Genomic DNA, 15,890 nt, shown 5'->3' with positions numbered 1-15,890 from the left:
CCGTCTGGACAGCAAAGATGAACACATCAGGATGCTCTTTATCAACTACAGCTCAGCATTCAACACCATCATTCCTTCAGAACTAATCTATAAGCTCCAAGATCTCTTCGGCTGTGTGCTTATTCCCCCTGCTCTACTCACTTTATACCTATGACTGTGTGGCTGAGCAAAGCTCCAATGCCATATTCAAGTTTGCAGATGGCACCACTGTTCTAGGCCGAATCAACAGAGGTGATGAATCAGCACATAAGAATGAGATTGAAAATCTGGCTGAGTGGTGCCATAACAGCGACCTCTTACCAAATGTCACCAAGACCCAGGAGATGATTATTGACTTCAGGAAAAGGAAACCAGAGGTCCATGCACCAGTCCTCATCAGAGTATCAAAGTTGGAGATACAGTAGTCAGCAATTTTAAATTCTTTGATATTATTATATTTTATATTTATTATATTTATTATACCTGTCCTGGGCTCAACATGTAAGTGCAATTACATAGAAAAGACAGCAACGCCAATACTTCCTTAGGAGTTTGCGAAGATTCGGCATAGCATCTAAAACTTTTGACAAGCTTCCATAGGTGTGTGGTGGAGAGTATATTGTCTGGCTGCATCACAGTCTGCTAAGGAAACACAAGTGCCCTTGAACGGAAAATCCTACAAAAAGTAGTGAACCAGTCTATCACGGGTAAAGCCCTCTCCACCATTGAACACATCTACGTGAAATGCTGTCACAGGAAAGTTGCTCAAGTTGGTGGGGTCTTTCATTGAGTCTGTTATCATTATTATTGTAGAATGGATTTATTGAGTATGCCCACAAGAAAATGAACCTCAGTGTTGTAAGTGGTGACATATATGTATTTTGATAATAAAGTTACTTTGAACTTTGAATATCTACACTCACCTCTCTTTTACTCTTTATATATATGAAAAAAAAACATTTGATATCCTCTTTGATATTATTGGCTAAGCTACTTCCATATTTAATCTTTTCCCTTTTTATGGCTTTTTAGGTGCCTTCTTTTTTTAAAAGATTCCCAATCCTCTAATGCCCCACTAATTTTGCTCTATTATATGCCCTCTCTTTTGCTTTTATGTTGTCAGCCACAGCTGCGTCATCCTATCTTCAGAATTCTTCTTCTTCTTAGGATGTATCTATCTTGCACATTCCAAATTGCTCCCAGAAACTCCAGCTATTGCGGTTCCGCCATCATCCCTACTAGTGTCCCCCTTCCAATTAACTTTGCCCAGCTTCTCTCTCATTTACTGTATCTGTAATTCCCTTTACTCCACAGTATTACTGGTACATCCAATTTTAGCTACTCCTCAAACTGCAGTGTGAATTCTATCATCTTATGATCACTGCCTCTGAAGGGTTCCTTTACCTTTATCTCCATATTCAAAATCTGGTTCATTACACAACACACAATCTAGAATAGCTGATCCCCTTACTAGGCTCAATCACTAGCTGCTCTAAAAAAATCTCATAGGCATACAGTAGTACAAATTCTGTTTCTTGGGATCCAAAACAAATTTGATTTTCCCAACCTACCTGCATATTGAAATCCCCCATGACTATTGTAACATTGCCCTTTTGACATGCATCTTCTATCTCCCATCGTAATTTGTAGCCCACATCCTGGCTACTATTCTGAGGCTTGTATATAACTCCCATCAGGATCTTTTTACCCTTGAATTTTCTTAACTCTACCCCCAAGGATTGTACATTTTCCGATCCTCGATCGCCTCTTTTCTAAGAATTTGATTACATTTTTACCAACAGAGCAAACCCACCCCCTTTGCCTACCTGCCTATCCTTGTGATAACGCCGAATGCTAAGTTCCCAACTATGATCTTTCAGCTGCACCTCAGTGATGCCCACATCATACCTACGAACCTCTAACCATGCTAGAAGATTATTTACTTTATTCTGTATACTGTGTGTATTCAAATATAACATCTTCAGTTCTGTATGTGTCACCCTTTTCGATTTTGTCCACCTTCCATACTGCAACTCATCCCACTGACCGCAATTTTGCCCTGTCGTCAGCCTGTCCTTCCTGACAGTCTCACTACACACTGCCTCTGCCTGTACACCAACTACTTCATCCTCAGCCCTATCAGTCTGTTCCCATCCCCTGCCAAATTAGTTTAACCCATCCCAAACAGCTCTGGCAAACTTGCCCACATGGATATTGGTCCCCCTCAGGTTCAGGTCTCCCTTTTGTACAGGTCATACCTTCCCCAGAGGAGATCCCAATAACCAAGAAATCTGAAACCCTGCTCCCTGTACCAGTTCCTCAGCCACACATTCATCTGCCAAGTCATCCTACTCTTACCCTCACTGGCACATGTCACAGACAGCAATCCAGAGGTTACTACCATGGAAGTCCTGTTTTTCAGATTTCTAACTATCTCCCTAAATTCTTCAGGGCTTCCTCGCTGCTCCTACCTATGTCCCTGGTGCCAATATGTACAAAGACTTCTGTCTGCTCACCCTGCCCCCTTGGAATGGCGTGGACCCAATCCGAGATGTCCGTGACACTCTGGCACCTGGGAGGTAACATCCAGGTGTCTCTACTGCATCCACAGAATCTCGTGTCTACCTATGGAATCCCCTATTACTACTGCAGTCCTCTTCTGTACCCTTACCTTCTGAACCACGGCACCAGACTCAGTGACAAAGACCTGGTCGCTGTGGCTCCCCACATTAAGTTATCACCCTCAGTGGTTTTCAAAATGGTATCCTTATTATGGCCACAGAGCTACTCTGTAGTGGCTGCCCATTTCCATTCCGTTTCTTGACAGTCACGTACTTACCTGGCTCCTGCAACTTAGGGGTGACTACCTCTCTCCAGCTCCTGTATGTCATCTCCTCAGTTCCCCGCATGAGCTAGAGGTCACTGAGTTGCAGCTTCATTTCCTTAACATGTTCTCTGAGAAGTTGCAGCTCGGTGTAACTCATGCAGATGTGATTGTCCAGGAGGCTGGAGATCTCCCGGAATTCCCATATCTCACACAAAGAACACAGCACAGCCCCTGGTTCTATTTTCACTGCTCTAACTATTCACTAACAGACAAAGAAAGAAGAAGAACAAGAAACTCACCAAATACTTACCTCACCCAAGCCTGTTCTCGCTGAAGCCTGATGAGCCAAAGCCTCCCCACTCTATCCCTGGTGCACTCCAACTGTGAGCACTCCGCTTGTCCCTGCCATACTTTCATTTGCCCTTGCTAATGAATCACAACTGCACCGAAGTCCATGAAAGTTATTTTTTTAAATCTCTCACTCCCTGACTTGCCTGTGGCCTCCTCCACGAATTCGACTGTGACTGTGCCACCAAAAATTGAACAGCAACATCATCCAAAAATAATGCTTCAGGTTCCAAGACTATGTTGATGACACCAGGCTGTAGTTCACCATCAAAACTCTCGGGCCTCCATTGATGTTAATTTTTCAGATGCCAGTAATGGATGCTAAGATGTTATTGCGAAGACCAATGTTTCAGCTTCGGCTTCCAACACAACTCTATCACCCAATGGTTAATTCGATCCTTTGTCCTTTCCAAATGCCTTAAACTGAACTGGGCTATTCACAAGACATTGCAAATGACTGGAAGTTTTGTCTCAGACTCCAATCCATGCCCATATCAGTGAAGACATAGAATGTAGGAGCAAGGGGAGCATGCATAATTCTGTAAGATGTGATAGTTATGATGACAGACCTTTCAGACTAGTCACATATTCTTTAGAACAAAGGAGACTGAAGAGGGATTTAGGTAAGGAGCAGAAAATTATGAGACCTAGATGGGGTGGATGGGTTGAAACTAGTTCCTTTTGCAAAGGGTTCAGCAGCAAGGTGACATAGATTTGTTAAGTAGTAGAAAGATTAAAGAGTCAGGGAAAAAAATATACCAAAAGTGTAGTGGTGGTCCTGAAACTCACTACACAAGACTACCAGAGGCAGAGGCATTCAGCACAGTTAAAAGATTCCATACATGCACTTGAAAAGCCATTTCATACAGGGCAATGTTTCACATTGGCAAGTGGCACTAACTTGCCTTTTCAGATAGCTTACAGACAATGGGCTAGACATCAGCCTCCAGAGAAATAGGTTTCCTCGTCTCCACCTAAGAGGTTGCAATCCTTTGACCTCATCTTATCTACTGCTGAAACACTTGTCTGTGCATTTATTACTTCCGGACTTGTCTAATCATTTTTATACCGTGTGTGAACTGGAGTCTCCTGTCAATGAGGTAACCTGTACTAGGTTCTACTAACCCATGGGTCCGAGCGTACAGATTTGCACAGGGTTTCTGTTGAGCAATTCTTATATTTAAAGCTAACTTCTCATTGTGGTCCTTCCCTGTCCTATAATGCCCACAGATTTCTGCACTCCTCAATCTTGACCTCCTTATCTGAACTGAACTGCTCAGAATTGGTAACCTTGCTTCCAGTGGCAAAGGCGTTAACTTTTGGGCTTTTTCCTTAATCCCCTTTAGCTCCTAACTTCTGCCCAAGTATCTCTTGATGTTTTATTCGTTTCAAATTTTTATTTGATGGTTATCCCGTGAAAGGCCTCAGATATAGTTTCTGCATGAAACGTGGACTGCATCCAATATGTGCCAACGTCATCAGAAAGGAAAGAGGAAACGGAAATGGGAAGTGAGGAGAGACTGGATGGCGGAAGGGGTACTGAACATGCTAAATGGTGGTGGGAGAATGCTGAGGATGTATTGGCAAATAAAAAATGACAGGACATCTGGGAACAAGAGCCTTTGTTTTTGGACTGTAGAGAGGTGGTCGTGCAGCAAGCTGAAGGAGAACAATCAGGGGGGCAAATGGTTTTATTTTGATTTGACAGGATAGGAAGGATGTAAACTAGAATATCACAAAAAGCCATTTTAGGGTCTGTAGTCCACATTTGGACAGATACCTGTAAATACTGCATCTTATCCTCTTGCATATCCCTCATGGGGTACACCTGTGGAACTCCCCTTTCCAATGCTGAATAGTCGTATTTGGCAATTCGATCCACAGTCAGAATTTCAGGGGCGCAGTTATATTCGTAGGGCCTTTCATAGAAAGATTCAGGGTGAATTGCTCCATCTTGATTGTTTTCTGCAACAAGGAAATTAATCTTACTGGATGCCTCTGATTTGAAGTTGTATAAAAGCTTAACTGCAACATGTCTTCCCCTCAGCAGGCAATCTTAATGGAGCTTAAAATTAAAAGAAGAAGCAATTGCAAAGCAAAAGGGCTTAATGCCTTAATTCCATGATCAAGAATCCCCATCATCCATGCCATGCTCTCTTCTTGCTGCTACCATCGGGCAGAAGGTACAGGAGCCTTAGGTCCCACACCATCGGGTTCTGGAACTGTTATTACCCCTCAACCATCAGGCTCCTTAACCAGCGGGGATAACTTCACTCACCATAATACTGAACTGATCACTGAACACAACCTGTGGGCTCACTTTCAAGGACTCTACAACTCATGTTCTCGGTATTATTTACTTATTTATTTTGTATTTGTGGAGTTTGTCATCTTTTGCACATTGGTTGCATGGCAGTCTTGTTTGTGTGTAGTTTTCCACTGATTCAATCGTATTTATCTATTCTACTGTGAATGCCTGCAAGAAAATGTATTTCAGGGTAGTATATATGAATTTTGATATTAGGTTTACTTTGAACTTTAATGCTTCAGGGGAGAATGACACTGCATTGTATGGCAGGGAAGTGATTATGTACGCATCTGGCAGGTTTTGCAGCACTGTAGTGTGTGAGCAAGTTCAGTGTGCAGTTTAGGAACTTAGCCTGTACACAATACAGCAATGTTTCACGGATCAGGCTATGAAAAAGGAAAGCATGCGCAAATCAATGGTATTGCCAGTCTGTTGTAAACATGGGTTTGCTGCATATAAGGGTACCGTATGGGCTGGGGCTATGCACTAACATGGCATAGGATGAAAGTAAACTATGGACGGCATAAGAATTATGTGTCCACACTTATATGCATGGGATGGGTGTAAATACTGACAATGCATGGGGTGAGAGTCAGCAATGACCTGCAGGGGTGAGGGTTCACTGTACTACTGCATGGTGTAGGTTTTCCGAGATGGCTCAGCCTCCGAAGAAATGGGACAAAGAATTAAACAGATTTTAAAAATCCACATGAAATGCAAAAAAAAACTGCTGGAAATCTGAAATCAAAACAGAGCATTTTGGAAGTATTCAAAAGGTCAGACATGAATGACACTCTAAGTACTTCCAATATTTTCTGGTTTTATTTTTAAATATTTCCAATACATAGTAAGAAGCTCATTAACGTGATATTTGGATGGTAAAGCATTTTAGAACTTAGCAAGATGTGAGTCATGGTGACCCACAATGATAAAATTCATCCTTGCAAGGAGATTACCTTCATCGACATCATCATTGGACATGATAGCTACACATTTCTCCCAGACACTTTTCACATCAGCCCTATAGCGATCACAGGCCCAAAGGAACAATGGTAGAAGAATCGACTGTACAATAGAGCACCACAGAAAGCACAGCACCATCCAAGAGTAAGAGGTGTCGTACTTGAGACTTGCAAAGCTCACCACCTGAAAAAACAGCAAGGAAAAGGTAAGTTAAAATCAGGCGAACTTGCGTATCTCTAAGGATTCCCTTTCAAAGCTATAGCACTGTTGGATTTTTCTCTCCTCTAATTTTGTCACTTCCCCTCTGCTATTAGGAGCGTTGAGATACTGGTTTAGAACACTGGCTCAGTTCCCATCCTTCACCAATATAGCTGAACCTATGCTGAGACTGACAATATGTCCTATCACTTGTGGCTTGTTTTGTCCGCAATCTCTCATTCGAATGTAGTTTAAAGAAGCCAACGTTTCCATCATGGCTAAATTTTTCTGTCTCAAAGCCATTGCTTTATCTTCTGACTTGAATGTTAATGCCAAGACAGATTGAGGATTTCCTGTTCTAATTAATTCAAGTGCTGAACTGGAGACAAACAGTACATTTATATCATAACAATTTGGGGTGGCACGCAGCACAGTGGTCAGCATAACACTAATGTAACACCAGCAACCTGGGTTCAATTGCCACCACAGTCTGCAAGGAGTTTGGTACATTCTCCCAATGACTATATGGGTTTGCTCCAAGTGCTACAGTTTCCTCCCACAATCCAAAGTTATATGGTTAGAGTTAGTGAATCGTGGGCATGCTTTGTTAGTGCCAGAAACTGCGCAACCCTTGAGGGCTTCCCCAGCACAATCCTCAGACCATGTTGGTTATTGACGTAAATGACGCATTTCACTGTATCTTTCGATATTTCCATGTACTTTTGACAAATAAACCTGATCTTTGAGGTAGAAATCAACAGGTTTTCTATTGCATTTTGAGAGGGAAGAATGAGGGGAGTTTAGTGAAAGGCTTGTCGATTGCAGATGCTGCGCCTGGTGGAGATATGAACAGAAGATCACAGATGACGTCAGAGCGAAAGAGAAATCTGAAAAAAGAAAGGAATACTGCAATACACAGAAGATCAGGCAGCATCTGTGGAGACATAAAGAGTATGTTAATGTTACTGATTGATGATCTGTCATCACAACTGGGAAACTCTGACATAAACAGGAGAAGCTGGCTATCTGAAACTCTTGACCTAGTCAGATGAAATGCTCCTTGTCAAGCGTTCATCTTGCTTTGATGTAACAATGTGAGATGCCAGCGTGGGAGTGGGATGGAGAGTTAAGGTGACAGGCAACCAAAAGTTTGGGGTTGTTGAAGCAGGCCGAATGGAACTCTATTATCTGTAAATGCTTTGGATGTCTCAAGTGAAGAAAGGAAGTCATATGAACGCAAGTCTTCCTTTCTTCCAGTAACATTAGAACTTTTTTCTTCATTTAAATTAGTTCATTAAAACCTTTTCCTCTGGACCTTTTTCTAGTAGAGGTGACATCTTCCCTCTCAAGGACTGTCAGTAGGACTCTAACTCCCAATCAAAATAAGAATATTTGCTACAAGTGTGCGATCATGATATCAGTATAACCCGTTCTCCAACAAGGTACCTTCACACCTATTACAAGTAGGATGGCCGATAGTTTGAAGAGGGAAGCTGTATTAAGTTTTGCTTCTAATCGTCTTTGAAGAGAACTCTATTTTTAAGAGTAATGTTTTTGCTTTTTCCTCTGAACAGACTTTAGTCCAGAACATTACATCCTGGGTGGCAGTATAAATGAGACAGGACTGATGATAGGAATAAAACACTCACTCACTGAGAGATTAGTCAATGTTTATATGGGTTTCTGCCATTGCATAATGGAGCCAAAAATCGTGGAGTCATGCAAGATTTATCTGAACGGATTTATGAAACTAACTTCTGAAGATGGAGCTATGATTTTGTGCCAAGATATTATGAACCTGCAGACTCTCCTCTCTGCCTTTGCTCATTCCTTTCTCTCTGTCTATCTAATTTATCAAACTATCAATTGCCAGTCATCTACCGAATCTGGTACACAATATATGAAGCCAAACGCATGCCTCTCTCTGTCTATCAATTCATCAAACTATTAAATGCTGATTCATCAACCTGTCAATTCATCAAACTGTCAATTCAAACTATTCAGCAAACAATCAACTCATCAAACTATCAAATGCTGATTCATCAAACTATCAAGTCATCAAGCTATCAATTCATCAGACTATCAATTCATCAAGTTATCAATTCTCCAAACTATCAAATGCTGATCACCTATCCAATCTAGTGTGTAATATAAGGAGCCAGACGTACGGTAGTCTCTAAACAATGTATTTTTCCTCTTCTACACGGTAACTCTGAAGGGTGAATCCAAGGTCACTGACACACCAGTGTTTGATTGCCCAAGTGGCCATCTCTCATTGGAATATTGGCAAACTCTTTGACTTGAGGGCAGCTCATTCAATTCAAGTCCCAAAACTAGTCAAAATGAGATACTTCTTCCTGATGGATTCTGATTCTTCACAGAGGCTTTCATGTTAAATAGGCAGACTGCTCATCACAGTCGTAATCAAAGGAACTGTAAATCACAGAAAACAATTGTTATTAAGAAAGAGTTACTTAACATGATTACTTACAATACTGATGGCCTTTGTCTAATCCAGGAATAAAAAAGCCAAACACAGGTCACAGTTTATACTCCCATGTTCTACAGAGCAATAAATTACTCATTCCTTCATGATCTGGGCCCTTGCTAGTGCCGGAGTGACACCAACAAAACTAATATTGGATTAGGAATTAAATATCAAGGATATGTCTATGAGTCACTGAACAACACTGTCACTATTATGGAAATGCAAGATTGTCGTGTAGTTTCTGACCTCTAGCTTGTTTCAATGACTATCATGTTTAATTCAAAGCATACTCTCTCTAATATATACACAAAACATGACGTCCATGATGAAGCGATTTTATCACATCTTCACTGAAGCTTAATAACCAAAAATATCTCAGCATGTTCCAGAATTTTAGCAATATCCAACTGCTATGCAACAATCGTCATCATCATTATGTGCCATGTTGTAGGACGTGGGCAATCACAGTCTTCCACCTGTCTTTAATCTCAGATGTTCTAATAAGCTCTTCAAAACTTTTGCCGTTCCATCCCTTGATGTAGCTGATGAACGTCATGTGCTGTCGACCGTGACTTTTTCTGCCATCAATTTTTCCCATCGCTGCAAAATGTGCGAGCTTCTCTTTTCTCAGTATATGTCCCAGAAATTACAGCTACTCTTTCCTGATTGATGATATCAGCTCTCTTCCTATTCCGGCTTTTCGCAACAGTTCTTCATCTGCTTCTCTGTCTTCCCAGAATATTTTCATCAATATATACAACAAAACAAGTCATGAAAGCAACATAGAACTTAAGCTTCAGAACTGCTATAGAAAAATCATATCAGGTTCCAGCTGAAGTTCCAGAACAGGTTTATGGTCATTCAACCATATACATGTATACAGTCAAGTGAAACAATGTTCCTATAAACAGAGTGCATATAACTCACACGCAACACATAAAGTAACATTACTATAAGTAAATTAACAAATAATAAGGTGGAGTCATGACACAAGTTAAAAAGTGAACAGTATAAAACTGCTGGTGCTTCATTAGTGATGGGTGGTGAAAGGGAAATGGACCTGGGTGAAGAAGATGTTTCCTATCATAACAGACCTTGTCCTGATGTTATGGTTTCTCCAGCCTGACAGTAAACGGCTCAAGGAGATTGTTAGATGGATGGGAGGGATCATTGACAATGCTAAGGGTCCCCATATGCCTCTATTTTTGTTCATAAATTGTCTGTAACAAGGGTCGTGAGGGTGTTTGTCATGTTTCCACTAATTGCCTGTTGTACTGCCTTCCATCCTATCACACATGACTCACCCTAACACCAATGGCGTCTTCCTGCATGGAATGACTTAGCAGCAGGAAAGTTTGCGAGCCATGACCTTTTGTTGTTAACTCACAGTTCAACAAGCAGGACATCGCACTGAAATAACTGGAGCCTTGCATGAATTAAAAGGTCTCTGCTGGGTCATCTTCTATTTGGATTGACTGCCTCGTGTCAATTTGCAAGTGCTGCTCTTTTACACACAGACAGCACTGATAAAGATGGCAGCATCTGTGAACTGGATGCTTTGAACTAAAGGTGCAAAATCCTGTGGAGTTTGACATGGAGAAGATGTTACCTGCTGTTGTAACTCTCCAACCCTCTAGTCAGTGCTTAAAACGAAACGGTTGCCTCACATATAGTACTGTGCAAAAGTCTTAGCCACATGAAAACAAATTCTGTAAAGCGAAGGTGCTTTGAAAAATAATGAAATGAAAAGTTTTGTTCCAAATATTAAAAAAATTACTATCAAGAGCAGTAAACAGTAAAAAATTTTATATCAATATTTTGTGTGGCACCGTTTGCATTTAAAACTGCATCAATTTTCTTAGGTACACTACTGCACAGCTTTATAAGAAAATGATCTCGTAGGTTGTTCCAGGCATCTTGGACAATTGGCCACAGTTCTTCTGCAGACTTTTGCTGTCTCACTTGCCTCTGTCTCTCCATGTAATCCCAGATAGCCTCAATGATGTTGAGGTCAGGGTTCTGTGGGACCATACCATCTAAAACAACATAAACAATCTAGGGGGCCTCAGAATTTGGCATAGTACTGTAGATGCCTCATAATCAGTAATTACTCTTTTATTACACCAACTAATATTTGAAGCCATAATCTTTCAATAGAAATCCATTGTCCAATTCTTTATACAGCCCATAAAATTCAATTCACTCAAAGTAAAACAGAACTTTTAGTAAAATAGCAGCTTTCTAATATATTTTTAACATTGGGGACCACACTAATATTTGGAAAACTATACACTGAGAATAAATGTAGAAAATTTAGAAGAAAATAGGTGGAGAGCACAAACTTTTCAATGTTGGACCGATGATAATTATAATTCACTTCACCAGATCACTTACATCATCCTAATGAATCTCTGCAAACAATAAAATTCTTAGGGCATCATATATTCTCCTGAGGATCTCTTGTACATGATATCACATTTATGGAGCTTCCAGTATATTTATATTCCAATATATATATATATATATATATATATACATTGCTAAGAAACTCTTCACCAACTTCACAAGGTCCTGGACAGTTCTGTACATATTTAAACCTTCCTGGGGACCTGTGTGTGTATTACTTTACTCATGAGACCTTCTGCATGTATCAACACATTCTTAAGACGCCCCTTACAAGTTAATGGGTTCTCTGGGACTTCATATCTACTTTCACAATCCTGGAGGTATCAATTGTTTACTAATGCACTCCGGAAAATATTAATGCACTTCTGAGGAACAATTCCCATGAAGGAAGAATTATTTTTTGTAAAACACATTTAAGATGTTTTTTGTATTGTGATAATTTGCTATAACAAGGCAAAATATTCTTCGCCTGAAATTTAGTTAGAAAGAAACTTGACCAAAATATAAACAGAAAACATAATTTGTCAAATTTTAATTCCTTGCTTTAGCTTTGACTCACCCGGGATACCTATTCAGATTCCTGGGATTGACTTTTTTTAATTTCATAATTTATTAATACTGAGAATTTATTCTTTAGTTCCTTTGGTTTTGAGAAGTTTTAAGGAAACAGTAAATACCAACAGTGTTTCCTCATGTAGATTCGATCATAAGGAAATCATGTCAGTCTCTTTAGTTTCTTAGTAGGTTAAGGAGGTTCAATTGTCACTGAGTACTAACACAATGGAGATGGGGTGTAGAGTCTTTGCTGGCTGCTGTGCATATCCTACTCTCTCCTTGGCATTACAGGGGCTGCAAAGGAAAGAGCCATCAGGACCAACACAGAGGCTGCTGGGCGAGTCTCCAGATGGCTACGGATCAAGAGGTGTTACGCGTGGACCAATGCTGCTGAAACACAAGTTGGGGCCTGATCAACCCTGGCTAGGTCACCTAGGTGAAATTGTCTGATGTTGAATGACACAAAACACCCGATGACCCCAGATTACACCACTGATGATATGACCCACTGCATTCTAGGATGTATATATAGGCATCCGTTAGTCTCGTGAGACCATGGATTTGCGCCTTGGAAGGTTTCCAGGGCACAGGCCTGGGCAAGGTTGTATGGAAGACCGGCAGTTGCCCATGCTGCGTCTCCCCTCTCCACGCCACCGATGTAGTCCAAGGGAAGGGCACTAAGGCCGGTACAGCTCGGCACCAGTGTCGTCGCAGAGCAACGTGTGGTTAAGTGCCTTGTTCAAGGACACAACATGCTGCCTCAGCTGAAGCTCAAACTAGCGACCTTCAGATCACTAGACCGATGCCTTAACCACTTGGCCACACGCCAACACATCCTAGGATGTACCTCAGCGTCATACAGACGTCCTGATGAAAGTATCCTTTCTGGTTACTTCTTGCTCTGGTACAGCAATTAGAATGCACAGCAATGTAAGAAGCTGCAGAGAGTAATGAATTTTGCCTGATACATCACATGCACTGCCCTTCCCACCATTGCGAGTATCTACAGGAGGGTCTGCCTCAAGACGAGATTAAAGATTAGCTTTATTTATCACATGTACCTTGAAGGATACAGTGAAATGTGCCATTTATGTCAAATCATATCAGTGAAGTGTCACTATGCCTTCAGTACCGACATAACATGCCCACAACTCACTAGCTCCAACAGTAAGTCTTCGAATGAGAGAGGAAACTGGAGCACTCGGAGGAAGCCCACACGGGGGAGAACTTGCACACTCCTTACAGACAGCAGAGGAAACTGAACCCTGATCTTACAGTTGGCACTGTAATCACAATATACTAACTGCTACACTAAGGCAATGTTTATCATCAAAGGTCTCCACCATCCAGGCTATGCCAACTTTTCGCAGCCACCATCGAGCAGGAGGTGCTACTTATGTGGAATCACTGTGGCAACATGGACTTCTATGACTGCTCCAGCTTCCTCCCACATCCCAAAGGTCAATACCTGATGGTCAGTTGGTTATTATAAGTTACCTCTGGTACAGATGGATCACAATAGAGGGAGCTAATGGCCCCAAGAGAGAAAACATGTTGCAAAGATTTGAGGGCTGAATAGCCCCCACTTTTGCAACAGCATATGCTCCAATAAATTTAGCCATGATTGGGGAAATAAATTGGATCTGTAAGGCCTTGGAAGACCTCCAAAAATTCTATTGTGGCTGTGTTGATGTTGTAGGTGCCTGGCCACAATGAAAACTTCCATTTCCCAGTGTCAATGTTCTCTAAAAAGTATAAATGCTTTTATTTATATTGCACTTTATATGTCCCCTTAAGGTCATCTCAAAGTTGGTGAAATACTTCACTTTTTTTTTTAACTAATTAATGTAGGAAATGCACAGTCAATGTAATTCTGAATGCTGTGACAAACAGCAATATGAAAGTGATTATGTAATCTACTTTTATGGTGTTGGTTGATATTGGTCAGGACATGAGGAAGAACTCTCCTGCTCTATGTAGGGTGCTGGAGAATGTCATTACAGCCAGCTGAAGGAGCAGACAAGTCTCTGTTTAACACATCGACTGATAGGTACTATTGCCAACACACATTTTCATTAATGTTCTGAACCGTCAAATTCAAGCCTCAAGTCTCTGGAGTATTGTCACAGGAAAGCAGCAACCACCATCAAGGATCCCACTACTCAGGACATGCTTGCTTCTTGCTGCTGCCATCAGGAAGAAGGTACAGGAGCCTCAAGACTCACACCTCCAGGTTCAGGGATAGTTAGTATCATCAGGTTCTTGTACCAAGGGGGATAACTTCACTCAACTTCACTTCATCATTGAAATGTTCCCACAACCTACGGAATCACCTTCCAGAAGTCTTCATCTTATATGCTTGATATTTATTGTATATTTATTTATTATTATTATTATTTCCTTTTGTATTTGCACAGTTTGTGCCTTTAGCACACTGATTGAACACCCAGTTGATGCGGTCTTTCATTGATTGGTTATTATTCTATTATTGATTTATTGAGTACGTCTACAAGAAAATGAATCTCAAGGTCATATATGGTGACACTTGCAGCACTGTGCAAAAGTCTTAGGTGTAATGTACTGTGTGAGTATTCGTAGTGTCAGAGTGCGTATGACGTCAGGACGTGGAGAGGTAAAAATGGAAGTCTGTTGAATAAACGTGGTTGTTCAATCTAAAAAAAAATCTTGAGAAAGGGGATGTAATGTATTGTGTGAGTATTCATAGCGTCGGAGTGCGTATGACGTCAGGACGTGGAGAAGTAAAAATGGAATTCTGTTGAATAAATGTGGTTGTTCAATCTACAGCGGTGTCCGAGTCACATCAATATTACATTAGGCACACATATATAGCTAGAGTGCCTACGACATTTGCACAGTACTGTAGTAATTTTACGTATTGCACTGTACTGCTGCCACAAAAATAAACAAATTCCATGACCTATGTGAGTGATAAACCTGATTTCGATATGGGTCTCTTTTGTGGAATGAGAGTGGGAAGGGGTCAGGGAGAGGGGTATTATTTTGAGAGGGGAGGGAGCGGGAAGCACTATTGAGACATTCTGTAATGATCAATAAACCAATTGTTTGGAATCAAATGACCTTGCCTGGTCTCTGTGCTAGGTATGTCTGCACCTGCGCCACTCCACACCCCTGGCACTCCTTCTCAGCCCGTCCCACACCCTCCTCCTGCGGCACTCCACCCTCACCATTCCCAACATCCTTTGCTCCCGTCAAATTTACAAACTTGATCTCTGCTCCACAGTAACAAATACAGTACTGTGCAAAAGATTTACACATCCTAGCTATATATATATATGTGTCTAAGAATTTTGCACAGTACTGCGTGTACTTTGATAATAAATTTAGTTTCAACTTTGAATCCATTAATTCTAGAACAAATAACCACTGCTGAAATTCAACAAAAAAAGAATCAGTCAATGAGAGGAGACAGATAGTGAGGCAGAGATTCAGACTGAGATAGGAAGTGAAGAATTGTTCTCCTTTCTCCCCTTTTCCCCCCACTGTACTCCCCTTCCTTCATTGTAGATGAGGGAGGAATATTGTCTATGACACCAGAACCACAGAATGTCACAACACAGGAGGACTGTGCAAATAATTAAACCCACTCCCCTGCACACTCTGCTACTAAAGCAAAGTGTTAAAAGTTATCATTAGCATACTGGATATAATACTGGACTGGTGGGTGTTTATAGACTGGCTTGTTCCAAAGATTGAGAGACACGTTCACTGTAAGTTCCATCATGGCAACAGGGTCATGCCTTGTTCTCATTGCTACCATCAGGAAGGAGGTACAGAAG

The 15,890-nt window shown here is 41.1% G+C and overlaps 1 protein-coding gene across 2 annotated transcripts in view; it reads right to left on the bottom strand.

Annotated features, from left to right (window-relative positions):
- The window catches only part of gpr153 (G protein-coupled receptor 153), a 108,636-nt gene that overhangs the window by 12,559 nt on the left and 80,187 nt on the right, over nt 1-15,890 (bottom strand). For both annotated transcript variants that reach the window (XM_072245119.1, XM_072245120.1), the window contains exons 5-6: nt 6,419-6,608; nt 4,935-5,119 (exon numbers count right to left, since the gene is read on the bottom strand). In XM_072245119.1, the coding sequence (XP_072101220.1) occupies nt 4,935-5,119; nt 6,419-6,608 (375 nt within the window). The remainder of the gene's footprint in view (nt 1-4,934; nt 5,120-6,418; nt 6,609-15,890) is intronic.

Source organism: Mobula birostris, chromosome 27, assembly GCF_030028105.1.
Source record: "Mobula birostris isolate sMobBir1 chromosome 27, sMobBir1.hap1, whole genome shotgun sequence".
Taxonomy (NCBI): domain Eukaryota; kingdom Metazoa; phylum Chordata; class Chondrichthyes; order Myliobatiformes; family Myliobatidae; genus Mobula; species Mobula birostris.
This window is presented reverse-complemented; position numbering and strand designations above follow the sequence as displayed.